At 44.4% G+C, this 18,413-nt stretch overlaps 1 protein-coding gene across 3 annotated transcripts in view; it reads right to left on the bottom strand.

The window, feature by feature from the left end:
* The window catches only part of PLEKHA3 (pleckstrin homology domain containing A3), a 47,087-nt gene extending 36,240 nt beyond the window's left edge, over positions 1-10,847 (bottom strand). The window contains exons 1-2 of one of the 3 annotated variants that reach the window (XM_069733217.1): positions 10,558-10,847; positions 666-782 (exon numbers count right to left, since the gene is read on the bottom strand). In XM_069733217.1, coding sequence (XP_069589318.1) covers positions 666-782; positions 10,558-10,597 — 157 coding nt within the window. In that variant the 5' untranslated portion in view covers positions 10,598-10,847. The remainder of the gene's footprint in view (positions 1-665; positions 783-10,557) is intronic. The other 2 variants (XM_069733216.1, XM_069733218.1) reach the window with 2 other exon arrangements.
* Between the last annotated feature and the right edge of the window lie 7,566 nt (positions 10,848-18,413).

The raw sequence follows: 18,413 nt of genomic DNA, 5'->3' as shown, positions 1-18,413 counted from the left end.
ACACCGATCCAGCGATGCGTTCGCTTGTAACCAGGGTAAACATCGGGTTACTAAGCGCAGGGCCGCGCTTAGTAACCCGATGTTTACCCTGGTTACCATCGTAAATGTAAAAAAAAAACAAACACTACATACTTACATTCCGGTGTCCGTCAGGTCCCTTGCCGTCTGCTTCCCGCACTGACTGACTGCCGGCCGTAAAGTGAAAGCACAGCACAGCGTGCTGTGCTTTCACTTTACGGCCGGCAGTCAGTCAGTGCGGGAAGCAGACGGCAAGGGACAGACACCGGAATGTAAGTATGTAGTGTTTGTTTTTTTTTACGCTGGTAACCAGGATAAACATCGGGTTACTAAGCACGGTCCTGCGCTTAGTAACCCGATGTTTACCCTGGTTACCCGGGGACCTCGGCATCGTTGGTCGCTGGAGTGCTGTCTGTGTGACAGCTCTCCAGCGACCACACAACGACTTACCAACGATCACGGCCAGGTCGTATCGCTGGTCGTGATCGTTGGTAAATCGTATAGTGTAACGGTACCTTAAGGAAAAGTTCTCGGGTCCTCATGATCGGTGGAGATCGAAAGAAATCAGGCACTTATCAATATGATAGGAGATAAGATACGGCTCCTTTAAATGCTTTCACTATATTTTCAAAGCCAACAAAACCTACCTTTGATCTCACACACTGCCATTTTAATGCTTCCTTTGCTGCCCTTGCAGACGTCATCATGCGAGTCATAGTAGGATAAGATGCCATTATCTAGTACGAACCACCGAGGCTGCCAACCTGCAATTACAGAAAAATATCAGGCTCCGCTACATGTTGGAAGGCCGGTGTACCGCCGGAATGGAGCAGACGGCTGCAACTCATGTATCTACCGACAAGCAATCCCTCATATGACAAATGGCATTCCCATCCAGCCTGGGCAAACAGGCACAGCGCCTCCACACGTATGGCCAGTGTACCTTCCCCAGAGAGGAGACGCATCGGAGCATCTGGCGTATGGAGAGTTGGGGTGCACTCAGCGGATAAGGAGAGCCAATGCTGGAAGACTGTGACCCCTATAATGTAACTGAAAAATGTGCCCAAGCACTAACAGGCTACCTGCCTGGCACTTGCTACCTGCCTGGCACTTGCTACCTGCCTGGCACTTGCTACCTGCCTGGTGTGCCCGGCCAGTTAGGCAGCGGGGATCCGGATATCAATAAGCATGATGGCGTCAGTCACGTCCCATCGACAGAGCAGGGCGGAAAAGAAGGTGACGCTCAGTCAATGTCAGCAGAGACAGCTGAGGAGCAGGCAGGAGTGCCCTGTGCCGGCAAAGAACGGCACCATGCACAACACACAAAAAAGCTAGAAAATTGCCCCCACAGAAAACCAGGGCTAAGGGTATGTGTCCACGTTCAGGATTGCATCAGGATTTGGTCAGGATTTTCCATCAGTTTTTGTAAGCCAAAACCAGGAGTGGGTGATAAATGCAGAAGTGGTGCATATGTTTCTATTATACTTTTCCGCTAATTGTTCCACTCCTGGTTTTGGCTTACAAATACTGATGAAAAATCCTGACCAAATCCTGATGCAATCCTGAACGTGGACACATACCCTAAAGTTACAAACTGGAACGTGAAAAGGGAAAAAAACTGCAAAAAAATTTGCTCATCAAGATGTTTTAAGGCCCAGTCATTAATCCCCAGGAAACATCCATATTTTTTACACCTTTCAGGAGCCATAAGGACTGCAGTTTTGCAGGACAAGTGTTAGTTTAGAATTGTAGCACTCATTTTATCACAAATTGTCATGGGAAAAAAAAAACAACTAATTTTCATGTGGTACTATTGATTAAAAAAAAAAAATTAAAACAAAAGGTTACACATCAGAGTTTATAGGTAAAGATATACATGTAGATCATATTTTTTTTAGTTGATGCAGGAGTACAAGAGTTAATTTTTGCAGGATATGCTGTCATTTCTACGGGCACCGTACTGGGGAGGCTCCAATTGCTGCATGAGACCCTGTGGCACAGGCAGGCAGTAAATGCATCTCAGTGATGGTTTTTGCTCTGTCTGCAGTGTGTGAACACAGGTGTACAGCATCCCAGACACAGAACTAATGAGAACAGTGATCTGCTCTGAAAACAGCCTCTAAATCCAATTATGTTATCAGCAGGACAGGTCACCATTATAGCCTCTACATGGCTAGCATCAGACAACGGAGAACCTGTCCAGAGCCCTGTGTCTCAGTCATGTGGAGCAGTCTGGCCGCAATATGGTTCTGACCACTACAGCGCCCCCCAGAGGAACAACTGTAGCGAGTGAAGATTTACTAAACTCAGTCACCAGTGAGCATGGTGGCGCAGTGGTTAGCACAGCAGCCTTGCAGCGCTGGACTCCTGGGTTCAAATCCCACCAAAGACAACATCTGCAAGGAGTTGGTATGTTCTCTCCGTGTTTGCGTGGGCTTCCTCTGGGGTCTCCAGTTTCCTCCCACATTCCAAAGACATACTGATAGGGGATGTAGATTGTGAGCCCAATGGGGACAGCGATGATGATGTCTGTAAAGCGCTGTGGCATTAATGGTGCTATATAAGGGCGCAAAATAAATGAATAAATTCACCTTCTGTAATTTTGCAGCAGGATCGGGAGGGGGGCATTCACAGGTTTAGCATCACTTTATCGCTCTCCTATTAAGCCCTACCTGTAGCTGCTCTCTGTTCTAATGAAGGAAAACCCAAGGTGGCAGCCATGTAAACCTGCCTTTATTACATAACCTGCATGTTAGGAAATTAAATATGGCTTATTTGCTCCCACTCTTATTAAGAATGATTATTGGTCATTTGATCCCCCCAGCAGTTGTGTGATCGTTCCCACTCACTACCAATGAGGATTTCTACATGTAAAATCTGCAGCGTTTTACAAGACCAGCCATGTGGATGCGTTTTTAAACTTTAAGAGGTTGCCCACTACTTTATTGACAGCCTATCCTTGGGATAGGCCATCAATATCTAATACGTGAAGCTGCGATACTCGGCACCCACGGCAGCTGGAAGTTCTCAGTTGCTGTAGCCGGGTACTGCAGATCCACCCCCTATCAGTAGTACCCGATAACCGACAGGTCCCCCTATCAATAGTACCCGATACTGGGCAGATGCATCCCCTATCAATAGTACCCGATACCCAGCATTTCCACCCCCTATCAATAGTACCCGATAACCGTCAGATGCACCCCCTATCAATAGTACCCGATAACCGGCAGATGCACCCCCTATCAATAGTACCCGATAACCGGCAGATGCACCCCCTATCAATAGTACCCGATAACCGGCAGTTCCACTCCCTATCAATAGTACCTGATAACCGGCAGTTCCACCCTTTATTATTATTATTATTTATATAGCACCATTAGTTCCATGGTGCTGTACATGAGAAGTGGTTACATACAGAGTTATAGATATCGTTTACAGTAAACAAATTTACAGTGACAGACTGGTACAAAGGGGAATAGTACCTGATAACCGGCAGATCCACCCCCTATCAATAGTACCCAATACCGGGCAGATGCATCCCCCATCAATAGTACCCAATACATGGCAGATGCACCACCTATTAATAGTACCTGACACCCGGCAGTTCCACCCCCTATCAATAGTACCTGATACCCAGCAGTTCCACCCCCTATCAATAGTACCTGATACCCAGCAGTTCCACCCCCTATCAATAGTACCCAATACATGGCAGATGCACCACCTATTAATAGTACCTGACACCCGGCAGTTCCACCCCCTATCAATAGTACCTGACACCCGGCAGTTCCACCCCCTATCAATAGTACCTGATACCCGGCAGTTCCACCCCCTATCAATAGTACCTGATACCCGGCAGTTCCACCCCCTATCAATAGTACCTGATACCCGGCAGTTCCACCCCCTATCAATAGTACCCAATACATGGCAGATGCACCACCTATTAATAGTACCTGATAACCGGCAGATGCACCCCCTATTAATAGTACCTGGTACTCTGCAGATTCACCAGCTGTTAATAGGGAGTGTATCTGCAGTACCCGGCAGCTGCCACTATAGAAATGATGGAGCTGTGTTCCGGAGGTATTCAAGACAGGAGATGGAACAGGAGATGGAACAGGATCCTTGATGCAAACAACTGGCTAAGACGATGGTGCAGACAACAAGGATTTGGATTCCTGGACCACGGTGTGAATTACTGGTACGATGGACTCCTCGCCAGAGACGGACTACACCTCAACAAACCTGGGAAACACACATTCGCCAGAAGACTCGCTACACTCATCAGGAGGGCGTTAAACTAGAAGAACAGGGGACGGGAAGAAAAACATTAGACTTGAACAAAGAAGACCCAGGAAAACATACTCAGATGGGAGGTAAGAACATTTCTAAAACAATCCACAGCGAGGAGATTGGAGCAAAACAAAATCCTCTAAACTGCATGCTTGCAAACGCCAGAAGCCTGACAAACAAGATGGAAGAACTAGAAGCAGAAATATCTACAGGTAACTTTGACATAGTGGGAATAACCGAGACATGGTTAGATGAAAGCTATGACTGGGCAGTTAACTTACAGGGTTACAGTCTGTTTAGAAAGGATCGTAAAAATCGGAGAGGAGGAGGGGTTTGTCTCTATGTAAAGTCTTGTCTAAAGTCCACTTTAAGGGAGGATATTAGCGAAGGGAATGAGGATGTCGAGTCCATATGGGTCGAAATTCATGGAGGGAAAAATGGTAACAAAATTCTCATTGGGGTCTGTTACAAACCCCCAAATATAACAGAAACCATGGAAAGTCTACTTCTAAAGCAGATAGATGAAGCTGCAACCCATAATGAGGTCCTGGTTATGGGGGACTTTAACTACCCGGATATTAACTGGGAAACAGAAACCTGTGAAACCCATAAAGGCAACAGGTTTCTGCTAATAACCAAGAAAAATTATCTTTCACAATTGGTGCAGAATCCAACCAGAGGAGCAGCACTTTTAGACCTAATACTATCTAATAGACCTGACAGAATAACAAATCTGCAGGTGGTTGGGCATTTAGGAAATAGCGACCACAATATTGTACAGTTTCACCTGTCTTTCACTAGGGGGACTTGTCAGGGAGTCACAAAAACATTGAACTTTAGGAAGGCAAAGTTTGACCAGCTTAGAGATGCCCTTAATCTGGTAGACTGGGACAATATCCTCAGAAATGAGAATACAGATAATAAATGGGAAATGTTTAAGAACATCCTAAATAGGCAGTGTAAGCGGTTTATACCTTGTGGGAATAAAAGGACTAGAAATAGGAAAAACCCAATGTGGCTAAACAAAGAAGTAAGACCGGCAATTAACAGTAAAAAGAAAGCATTTGCACTACTAAAGCAGGATGGCACCATTGAAGCTCTAAAAAACTATAGGGAGAAAAATACTTTATCTAAAAAATTAATTAAAGCTGCCAAAAAGGAAACAGAGAAGCACATTGCTAAGGAGAGTAAAACTAATCCCAAACTGTTCTTCAACTATATCAATAGTAAAAGAATAAAAACTGAAAATGTAGGCCCCTTAAAAAATAGTGAGGAAAGAATGGTTGTAGATGATGAGGAAAAAGCTAACATATTAAACACCTTCTTCTCCACGGTATTCACGGTGGAAAATGAAATGCTAGGTGAAATCCCAAGAAACAATGAAAACCCAATATTAAGGGTCACCAATCTAACCCAAGAAGAGGTGCGAAATCGGCTAAATAAGATTAAAATAGATAAATCTCCGGGTCCGGATGGCATACACCCACGAGTACTAAGGGAACTAAGTAATGTAATAGATAAACCATTATTTCTTATTTTTAGGGACTCTATAGCGACAGGATCTGTTCCGCAGGACTGGCGCATAGCAAATGTGGTGCCAATATTCAAAAAGGGCTCTAAAAGTGAACCTGGAAATTATAGGCCAGTAAGTCTAACCTCTATTGTTGGTAAAATATTGGAAGGGTTTCTGAGGGATGTTATTCTGGATTATCTCAATGAGAATAACTGTTTAACTCCATATCAGCATGGGTTTATGAGAAATCGCTCCTGTCAAACCAATCTAATCAGTTTTTATGAAGAGGTAAGCTATAGGCTGGACCACGGTGAGTCATTGGACGTGGTATATCTCGATTTTTCCAAAGCGTTTGATACCGTGCCGTACAAGAGGTTGGTACACAAAATGAGAATGCTTGGTCTGGGGGAAAATGTGTGTAAATGGGTTAGTAACTGGCTTAGTGATAGAAAGCAGAGGGTGGTTATAAATGGTATAGTCTCTAACTGGGTCGCTGTGACCAGTGGGGTACCGCAGGGGTCAGTATTGGGACCTGTTCTCTTCAACATATTCATTAATGATCTGGTAGAAGGTTTACACAGTAAAATATCGATATTTGCAGATGATACAAAACTATGTAAAGCAGTTAATACAAGAGAAGATAGTATTCTGCTACAGATGGATCTGGATAAGTTGGAAACTTGGGCTGAAAGGTGGCAGATGAGGTTTAACAATGATAAATGTAAGGTTATACACATGGGAAGAAGGAATCAATATCATCATTACACACTGAATGGGAAACCACTGGGTAAATCTGACAGGGAGAAGGACTTGGGGATCCTAGTTAATGATAAACTTACCTGGAGCAGCCAGTGCCAGGCAGCAGCTGCCAAGGCAAACAGGATCATGGGGTGCATTAAAAGAGGTCTGGATACACATGATGAGAGCATTATACTGCCTCTGTACAAATCCCTAGTTAGACCGCACATGGAGTACTGTGTCCAGTTTTGGGCACCGGTGCTCAGGAAGGATATAATGGAACTAGAGAGAGTACAAAGGAGGGCAACAAAATTAATAAAGGGGATGGGAGAACTACAATACCCAGATAGATTAGCGAAATTAGGATTATTTAGTCTAGAAAAAAGACGACTGAGGGGCGATCTAATAACCATGTATAAGTATATAAGGGGACAATACAAATATCTCGCTGAGGATCTGTTTATACCAAGGAAGGTGACGGGCACAAGGGGGCATTCTTTGCGTCTGGAGGAGAGAAGGTTTTTCCACCAACATAGAAGAGGATTCTTTACTGTTAGGGCAGTGAGAATCTGGAATTGCTTGCCTGAGGAGGTGGTGATGGCGAACTCAGTCGAGGGGTTCAAGAGAGGCCTGGATGTCTTCCTGGAGCAGAACAATATTGTATCATACAATTATTAGGTTCTGTAGAAGGACGTAGATCTGGGGATTTATTATGATGGAATATAGGCTGAACTGGATGGACAAATGTCTTTTTTCGGCCTTACTAACTATGTTACTAAGACAGTGCCAGTAACAGCTGAGGGGTGCCGGGTTTCACACAACCACCAATTAGATTTTGAAGGCCTATACTAAGAATAGGCTATCAATTAAAAAAAAAAGTAGTGGCCAACCCCTTAAATATCATCCACATGCTGCATTTAATTGTGCAGAATGCAAAGAATTTATTTTTATTTATTTTTTTTTCATTTGCAGCATGTTGATTCTTTGAATTATCACAGATTTCACCCTCTGCTATGGAAAGAGTAAAATCTGAACCAAATCTGCAACAAGGAACTTCAGATAAATGCGCAGGTGACGCAGGAAGACTCTGCTGCAGATTTGCCATTTATTAATCTGCAATATTCCGGTTTGCATCAGTGATGGACGCCACATTACACAGAGCAGTGATGGCCATTGGGATGTTTATTCGCTGGTCGTGCAATCACCGGCCTTCAGGCACGTCTGATCATCAGTGTTGGAGGGCGACCCCAGATGAGCGATGTGACCGTGCGTGGAGAGGAAGCCATTTATGACTCTGTATGTAAGATCTGCCCGGGGCCGGCGATCACAGCAGGGGCAGAGGCGGCATGTGCAGTCCGAGGCATCTATGAAGGAGCAACCCTAGAGGAACCAGAACACACCGGTCCCACAGACAGAATACATCTACACGTCGTGCAGGGTGGTCTCATTAATGCAAAAGGGAGAACAAAGCTTAGAGGAGAGAAGGCTGCGACCCTAATATTGTCAGGACCAACCAACAACTACTGTGCATGGCGGCCTCTCGCCCACCATCAGGGAAGAGAAGGGTCGGGCAGCTGGATGTCAACATGTCCAACAAAGCGATCGTCACCAGGAGACATGAGCTTACCCACTCTCCCCACAGAGCACATGGAAGTGCGGCGTCAGGAGACCCCGTACACATTAGATAGCCACCGATCCCACCCATCGTCATCTACTGTGCACGGCCGGCTGAGGTCTGGTGTGTGCAGTATAACTAGTGCCGATCATGTCTGGAGCGCATATGTGCAATATATCACACTATACATACAGTATGTCACTATACAGACATCACACTACACACACATAATACTGCTGCCCCCATCATACACACACATAATACTGCTCCCATCATACACACACATAATACTGCTCAACCCCCATACACACACCCCAGGGATGGACACCCAGGGATGGACATACCACGTGTGCAACCCGTGCGGCTGCATCGGGACCCAGAGGTGGAGCGGGGCCCCTGCAGGACGGCTAATAATGAGGGCAATCTGGCCTTTTTATCCGGCCTGAGGCTCCAGAGCCCCTGGCCAGATTGCCCTCATGTGCAGCGGGCAGGGAGAGATCCGTCACGCTTCCTGCCCGCTGCTGCTGTGCCAGTGAGAGGAAGCTGCCGGTGACAGGGATGCTGCGGGAGAGCGTGCGGAGAGGTAGTGCGTGTGCGTGCGTGTGTAGCGCTGGGGGGAAACATGCAGACAGGTGAATGGTGCTGTGTGTTTGTTGGTGGAGAGGGCAATGATGGGGAGAGGGCAATGATGGGGTGATGGGAAGAAGGCAATGTTGGGGTGACGGAGAGAAGGCAATGATGGGGTGATGGAAAGGACAATGATGGGGTGGTGGGGGACAAAGCAATGATGGAGGTTGTGGAATGGGCAACAATGGGGGTTGGTGGTGGAAAAGACAATGATGGTCGTGGTGGAATGAGCAATGAATGGGTGGTGGGGGAGAGGACAATAATGGGATGCGGGAGGAGGACAATGAGGGGTGTGGGGATTGGGATGGGAGAAAAGGAGATTTAGAATGGATTTAGGAACACATTATCGCTTATTATGTTTAACACAGTCCCTTAGTATATAGTGTACTCACTTATTATACATAGAGCCATCCCTCAGTATATTGTGTAGTCACTTTTGATATATAGCACAGTACCTTAGTATATAGTGTACTCACTTATTATGTCTAGCAGTCCCTTAGTATATAGTGTACTTATGTATAACAATAACACAATCCCTTAGTATATAGTGTACTCACTTATTATGTATAACACTGCCCTTAGTTTAAAAACAATGTCACTTTATTAACATCAATATAGTGTCAAATATATCAAACCAGACAAACAGTACAAGAGGGGGCTAAAAGATGACATAGGATGTCACCAGCATCATGCCAAGCCCAAGGTAGGGTACATCCCTGAATCAAAGATAATAGCATGCAGGTAAACTGTAGAATGCAAAGTACAGAGTACAAAAAAGGGTGGCATCCACCAATAGGTGTATCAGTGGAAGCCATACACAGAATAAATGAAGATCCACTAGCTATAGTACACAGCCGTAATGCTAGACAATCATATACTTATATCCCTTCGTGCACATTACCTGATGCAGATGGTAGCTATACAGGGACGCCCGTCCACCCCGACGCGCGTTTCGGTATGGTACCTTCCTCAAGGGGCGCCCTACCTTGGGCTTGGCATGATGCTGGTCACATCCTATGTCATCTTTTAGCCCCCTTTCGTACTGTTTGTCTGGTTTGATATATTTTACACTATATTGATGTTAATAAAGTGACATTGTGTTTGGATCTCATGACTGCTTGATGGTTCTTTTGCTTTTTCACACTATGTTTTGCAGTTATCCATAGATATCCATGCTTGGGTGGTGGAGTGGTAGATATATATAGATGTGTGTGTATAATTTTAGGTTGCGATATTTTGACCTCCACCACCGATGATGATGTACATCAGAATATGGCTATACACTGTCCTTAGTTGCATAGTTTTCTCTTTCATTATGTATAACACCGTCCCTTATTACGTACCATCCTCCCTAGTTATATATGGTGCCATTCCTTATCATATAGCTTCCTCTGCTGTTATGTACAGTGCTGTCTCTTACGTAGTGTATCCTTGTTATTCACAGCGCCCTCTTTTATTACATAGTCCCCTCTCTTGTTAGATATAAAATGACGGCTGATGGAGGAGCCGGTGACCAGACGAGCGGGCCATCAGCTCCTCCATTAGAAAAGAAGCTTCCCCATGCTCCAACAGGGCTCTATATAATCCAATATGTAAGGGACGGTGCTGTACATAACAAGAGAGCGCACTATGTAATAAGGGATGACAATATACATAAAAAAGGAGACTATGTAATTATATATATACATACACACATGTATTTGTAGCTTTGACGCCAATGGGGGCCCCCAGCTGTCTGTGTCCGCCCCTGACACACCTGTGATGTAGTTGGTCCACTTGCAGAGCGCTCCTTCCATGGCTGCGCCGCCCGGGGTCACTGCGGGCTCATCCTCCTCTTCCCCGGTGCGGGCTAATGACGGCAGCACAGCGGGCTACACTCCGGGGGACACGGGCTGCTGAGTGGCCGGGCTGCTCATGGGGGAGCCGGGGGATGCTCGGGCGGACACCCCGGACACTGCGCCCGTCTCCTCCATCCGCACAGCTGGCCGCCTCCTCCGTCACTGCGCTTCCCCGTACAGTCGCGTCCACATAGGAGTCTCTTCTGCTGGGTGTGATGACGTAGTAGAGTCACGTGGTGGGCAGCGGTCACATGACCTGCCTGGAGTTCCATGTTCCTTCCTGGTCGGTCAGGGAGTGCAGTGCTGGGCTGGAGGAGGCCGCTGCCAGTTACCTGTGCCAGAGTCACAGGGGGCCGGTGTGTCAGGGGTTAATGTGCAGCGTGTCCCCGGGTACAGTCACCCTCAGGAGGGCGTGGGATTCTTACCTCTGCTTTCTCCACCTGATACAATGCATCTTATGCACAGCAGAGGGTTAAGTCTCCTGCAGTTCATTAGGTTTGGACAAAATGATAAATGGCTTTTATTTTTGTTTTAACTTTTTTTTTTTTTTTGCAGTTTTTTTTTTAAATGCAAAAAATGTTGCAACGTTTACACAATTACATAACTAAAATCGCTCCAGAAGGACGACAATTGGGCAAAAAAACGTAGCCACTTTTTAAAAAAGTCACACCTGATGAATCCGCTGAAACCTAAATCCTTGTCCACAGTGACAAAAAAGGAGAACACATCAAATAAATGTTAATAAGGTACATGTGCGGGCCAATATGAATCCGGCGATACCGCGTTTTTATCATTTTTTTTTCATGTTTTGCTGCTTTTTTTGACAATAAAGCAGTTGGAAAAAAAAAAGAAATGGTTTATTTGTCGCTGTGTTGAAATTCCCATAAGATTTTTTTCACCAATTATCAGCGTTGTACATTCACCTCTTCCAGTCGCCCACTGGCATCTTTTTACATTAGAACGCCACCATTAAACCATGATCCTTAGGAAGATTTCCATCAATCTGTCCAGCCACCGATTTTCTCATTACTCCCATTTCCCTCTAAACTTCTTTTTGGACCACCCATAGACTTTAGGCTATGTTCACACTTTGCAGATTCCACTGCGGATTTTTCCGCAGCAGAATTCCAAAATCCGCAGTGAAATCCCGTCGCGGTTTTTACTGCGGATTTATCGCGGTTTTTACTGCGGTTTCTTCTGCGGATTTTCATCTGCAGTTTTCTATTGGAGCACGTGAAAATCCGCAGAAAAGAAGTGACATGCTGCGGAATGTAATCCGCAGCGTTTCCGCGCGTTTTTTTCCGCAGCATGTGCACTGCGTTTTTTGTTTCCCATAGGTTTACATTGTTCTGTAAACTCATGGGAAACTGCTGCGGATCCGCAGCGGTCAAATCCGGTGCGGATCCGCAGCAAAATCCGCAAAGTGTGAATATAGCCTCAAACTTCTAGGGGGTCTGCACTTTGCTCTGCACTGACTGAAGTCACTCCATAGTAGAGCAGCTGCAGGACATGTACAGGAGCAGGGAGCCGCCTGGCAGACACAGACTTCCCATAGAGAAGGCAGAGGCGGTTTATTACCATGTCTGCCTTCACTCAATAAGTACTGTGTGTACAGTATAGGAAGCGCTGATAACAATTCTTCCTCCGGACCCAGCGATTATGTGCTTGCTGTGTGTGTGAAGGGAAGGAGCAGGAGTTACTGGGATCCTGTAGGCCCAAGTCAGCCTTGTAGTGCAGCCAGGAGTCTGAATTTCCTCTGTAACTGGAGTTTATATACCAGTTGCAGAGGTAACAAGCAATAAAAATAAACATTTTATTAATATGTTAAAGTGCCCCCACCCCTCCTCCTATGGTCATGATAGGCACAGTATGTAAAATAAATGGAAGCAATAAGGAAGAAAAAATAAAACTTTAAAAAAAGACACTGTCGGTATAAATTGCTTATTCCAGTCTCTCTCCTGTAAAAAAAAAAATATATATACATATATAAAGTTGCACTGTGTAACGCTATAGCATGCAATCATGAAATATATGAAATTGGAACTGCATTACTGCTCTAGAAAAATAGGAAAAAATGAAGATACTGTACTTAGCGCATAAATTGGCCAATTCTTGTACGCCCAGCAGCCACAACAAGGCGATCTTCTTTGCTGGGAACCCATCCTAAAATGAATCCTCTCCTGGGCTGATGGCCTACAGTTATATGGGCAGATAGGATCCTTCTGTAATTAAAACCGCCATGGGCTGATGGGTGGAGAGCTTATATATACAAATATCAAAGATATGAAAGACTGGCCATCATTTCCAAACCAAAAAAACTGATGGCTACTCTTAGTTTGCACCTGTTCACACCAGTTTCCTGTTTGGAAGTGGCTGTCAGCCTTTTGATATCTATACACAGGCTCTTTGACCAAGAACTCCACCCATCAGCTTATGACGGTTTTAATTAGCGTAGAATCCTTATCCGCCCCATATAAATGTAGGCTATCAGCCCAGGAGAGGATTCACATTAGGATAGGTTCCCAGCCAAAGAAGAAGGCCCAGAGAAAAGAGCAACGCAGGTCCATCCTGACTGTAGTAAAGGTGTTCCTGCTCTCCCTCCACTGTATTGTCTTTGGGTGGGAGAGCAGCATCTAGAGATGATAACTTATTTTTTTCAATGACCCCACACATCCGATGTTTCTGGTGTACCGTTTGACTCTGCTCTGCCACCTCCAAGTCCTATTGATTTCCTGCCACGTCCAACTCAAAAACATTTCCAAAATCTTTCCTTAACTTTGAGTTGATAAAAATGTTAGTGCATTTCCTAATCATCTAACTAGACTACTGCAACATCCTTCTGCGCAGCCTCCAACATGACACTCCGATTACAGAGGTTGTCCACTATTTTTACATCGGTGGCCTATCCTTAGGACAGTTCATCAGTGTCTGATCGTCCGGGGTCCAACACCTGGCACCCCTGTCGATGAGCTGTAATTAGTGTCAGCGGCCATCAGCCGGAATTGCTTGCCCAGCTGCTCTGTCTACTTGCAGAGGCCGGGGCTTAGTAATGCACATCTGCCTCCTATTCAAATCAATAGTAGGCGAATGTGCTGTATCCAGTGGCCGCCAATAGCAGAGGGAGCAGCTCGGCAAGTGAGTATTTCCAGCCGCCGACACCGATAACAGCTGATTGATGGGGTACTGGGTGTCAGACCCCGGGCGATCAGACATTGATGACCTATCCTGATGATAGGCTATCAATGATAAAGTAGTGGGCAACCTCTATAATCCACTGTCATTCTCTAATTACTCTTCTGCCTCTCCCCTCTGCCAGTCTCTTCACTGACCATTGCCCAGAGAAGTCAGTTCAAAATAGTAATAATGACTTACATGGCCGCGTATTCTGTCACCTCCGTAGATTTATGACAACTCCCCCCGCTAACTTCCCATGCACAATTTTGGTTTCTCACAAGACCTCCTTACTTGGTCTTGCCTGCTCCTCACACAACTACAATCAGAATTTCTCTTTTCACCCCCAATATTTTATAACTTACCGTAATTCCGGAGCAATCAGGCTCTACCCCACCCTTGACACCTACAAACTCAACTTAAAAAACAATCTCATCAAAAAACCCAATAATAACAACAATGCGGCCGCCCTTAACAGCTTCAGCCTTCATCTAAGGTCTCCTTCCCCTTCACTTGTAGATTGTAAAATCCTCATGCGGAGGGTCCGCTTTCCCACCGAGTCATTCAATGTTCCAGTTGGTCATTCTTAGTCACTCGTACTTTGTTTTGTGACTTCTGTTATATACGATACCTGTGTATTATTGTAATATGTTGTGTACTGAAACCTCGTTTGCACCCTTTTTTCACATTCACAGCTTCCTGGAATTACAGGTCCTTCTCAAAAAATTAGCATATAGTGTTAAATTTCATTATTTACCATAATGTAATGATTACAATTAAACTTTCATATATTATACATTCATTATCCACCAACTGAAATTTGTCAGGTCTTTTATTGTTTTAATACTGATGATTTTGGCATACAACTCCTGATAACCCAAAAAACCTGTCTCAATAAATTAGCATATCAAGAAAAGGTTCTCTAAACGACCTATTACCCTAATCTTCTGAATCAACTAATTAACTCTAAACACATGCAAAAGATACCTGAGGCTTTTATAAACTCCCTGCCTGGTTCATTACTCAAAACCCCCATCATGGGTAAGACTAGCGACCTGACAGATGTCAAGAAGGCCATCATTGACACCCTCAAGCAAGAGGGTAAGACCCAGAAAGAAATTTCTCAACAAATAGGCTGTTCCCAGAGTGCTGTATCAAGGCACCTCAATGGTAAGTCTGTTGGAAGGAAACAATGTGGTAGAAAACGCTGTACAACGAGAAGAGGAGACCGGACCCTGAGGAAGATTGTGGAGAAGGACCGATTCCAGACCTTGGGGAACCTGAGGAAGCAGTGGACTGAGTCTGGTGTGGAAACATCCAGAGCCACCGTGCACAGGCGTGTGCAGGAAATGGGCTACAGGTGCCGCATTCCCCAGGTAAAGCCACTTTTGAGCTACAGAGAAGCAGCACTGGACTGTTGCTAAGTGGTCCCAAGTACTTTTTTCTGATGAAAGCAAATTTTGCATGTCATTCGGAAATCAAGGTGCCAGAGTCTGGAGGAAGACTGGGGAGAAGGAAATGCCAAAATGCCTGAAGTCCAGTGTCAAGTACCGACAGTCAGTGATGGTGTGGGGTGCCATGTCAGCTGCTGGTGTTGGTCCACTGTGTTTCATCAAGGGCAGGGTCAATGCAGCTAGCTATCAGGAGATTTTGGAGCACTTCATGCTTCCATCGGCTGAAATGCTTTATGGAGATGAAGATTTCATTTTTCAGCACGACCTGGCACCTGCTCACAGTGCCAAAACCACTGGTAAATGGTTTACTGACCATGGTATTACTGTGCTCAATTGGCCTGCCAACTCTCCTGACCTGAACCCTATAGAGAATCTGTGGGATATTGTGAAGAGAAAGTTGAGAGACGCAAGACCCAACACTCTGGATGAGCTTAAGGCCGCTATTGAAGCATCCTGGGCCTCCATAACATCTCAGCAGTGTCACAGGCTGATTGCCTCCATGCCACGCCGCATTGAAGCAGTCATTTCTGCCAAAGGATTCCCGACAAAGTATTGAGTGCATAACTGAACATTATTATTTGTTGGTTTTTTTGTTTGTTATTAAAAAACACTTTTATTTGATTGGATGGGTGAAATATGCTAATTTATTGAGACAGGTTTTTTGGGTTATCAGGAGTTGTATGCCAAAATCATCAGTATTAAAACAATAAAAGACCTGACAAATTTCAGTTGGTGGATAATGAATCTATAATATATGAAAGTTTAATTGTAATCATTACATTATGGTAAATAATGAAATTTAACACTATATGCTAATTTTTTGAGAAGGACCTGTATAACGAGCTCAGACATTACACTGATAATAATAATCTTTATTTTTATGCAGCGCTTTACAGATATTTTTCGCATTGTCCCCAATGGGGCTCACAATCTAGAATCCCTATCAGTATGTCTTTGGAATGTGGGAGGAAACCGGATAACCCGGAGGAAACCCACACAAACACGGGGAGAACATACAAACTCTTTGCAGATGTTGTCTTTGGTGGGATTTGAACCCAGGACTCCAGCGCTGCAAGGCTGCAGTGCTAACCACTGCGCCACCGTGCACTGATCATTAATTAGGTTGTGTGAATTACTCCCCAGAATTAGCCTTTATTGTAGAAAAGTTTTGCCTAAGTTAATTACGCCCATAAATGTAATTTCTGTTCAGTGAGGACTCCAAAGGTAACATAAAAAAAATAGCGAGATCATTGAAGTTTTTTTGCAAGTTCAATACTGTTTTCTTAAATTTAGTTTCCACTTTTAAATACTTCTGTATTGTATAGATATTGGTTGACATTCTGGGGTGATTGATTTCCTAATAAGACGACATAGAGCCTAGAGGTTTCTTACACTGAGCTCTAAAGTCACAAAGGATGATACGCTGCCAATAAAGGACACTGAGGTTATGTGCACACGTCCGGATTTTTAGCGTTTTTTTTTTTGCAGAATTTCGCTATCAAAACGCTATAAATCCGGTAAAAAAACGCTAACATTATGCATCCTATCTTTTAGAATGCATTCCGCATTTTTTGTGCATATGTTAGCGTTTTTTTCCGCAAAAAAAACGCATTCCGCAAAAAGAACGGACACGCTCATTCTTTTTGCGGATTTTTTGCGGATTCCATGTCAAAAAGGACATTCTGGAAAAAAAAAAATCCGCAAAAAATCCGCGCAAAAAACGCGCAAATTCCGCGAGAAATCCGCGCGAAAAAAACCGCGAATTTCTGGCAGAATTCTCAGGATTTTGTCAGGAAAAAAACCTGACGTGTGCACATACCCTTAGAGTCCTGCTGCCAATAAAGGGGATTCCAGCATCTTGATTTTTTTTTCTTGTGGCAAAATGTTACTTTAAAGTCTATAGTGCAATATAAAAAAATACATATTTTGGAGCCAAGCCATCAAAACTTTTAGGCCAAAGAACTGACATAAAAAGTTTGAAAAGTCTCCAAAAAAAAGTTACTTTCGGCATTTTCAGAAAATTGGTAGGGTAAGTGAGAGGCTGGGAGTAGACATGCCTGTCCGTCAAAGTGATCAAAAGGGCCAGAGTTTTGAATGCCAAAAAATTTTACTCGAGTCCCTGTCTGGCAAAGTGTATGGTGGCGCACACCGCTCATAGGCTACGTTCACATTAGCGTTGGAATCTCCCCGTCACAATGCGTCGGGCCGAGATTCCGACGCTAGCGCTTGATTCGCCGCACAACGGATGCAGCGGATGCATTTCTCCGGCGCATCCACTGCCCCATTGTGAGGTGGGGGCGGAGTTCTGGCCGCGCAAGCACGCTTGGAAAAAGCGGTCCGTCGGCAGCAAAAAATGTTACATTTAACATTTTTTGCTCCCGGCGGTCCGCCACAACAAGGCGCAACCGTCGCACGACGGTTGCGACGTGTGGCAATGCGTCGCAATGCGTCGCTAATGTTAATCTATGGGGCAAAAACGCATCCTGCAAACAACTTTGCAGGATGCGTTTTTTCCCCTAAACGACGCATTGCGACGTATTGCAAAAAACGCCAGTGTGAAAGTAGCCTCAGAGACAAGCCAAATTCATTAAAGCGGCATGCACCACTACATTGCAATAATGGACATAACAGGTTCCCTTAATGTGAACATCTTGTGCATATATATATATATTACAAAATCTCTACTTGCATATTTTTACAGAATAACATAGTAACATAGTAACATAGTTAGTAAGGCCGAAAAAAGACATTTGTCCATCCAGTTCAGCCTATATTCCATCATAATAAATCCCCAGATCTACGTCCTTCTACAGAACCTAATAATTGTATGATACAATATTGTTCTGCTCCAGGAAGACATCCAGGCCTCTCTTGAACCCCTCGACTGAGTTCGCCATCACCACCTCCTCAGGCAAGCAATTCCAGATTCTCACTGCCCTAACAGTAAAGAATCCTCTTTACTGATAAATATGCAATTATCTAATAAATAAACATAGTGTCACTCACAATGCTTTATGCACTACTTAGAATTTCTTCTTTGGGGTTGTTTTTTTGAAATTAGGGGATTAGGCATCAGTACAAGTGTTGAAGCAAAATCAGATTTACTTTTTATTGTATTTTTCATAACAAGAGAAACAATGCAAAATGTA

This window comes from Ranitomeya imitator, chromosome 7 (assembly GCF_032444005.1).
Source record: "Ranitomeya imitator isolate aRanImi1 chromosome 7, aRanImi1.pri, whole genome shotgun sequence".
Lineage (NCBI taxonomy): Eukaryota > Metazoa > Chordata > Amphibia > Anura > Dendrobatidae > Ranitomeya > Ranitomeya imitator.
Note: the sequence above shows the minus strand (reverse complement) of the source record. Positions and strands in the feature narration are given on the sequence as shown.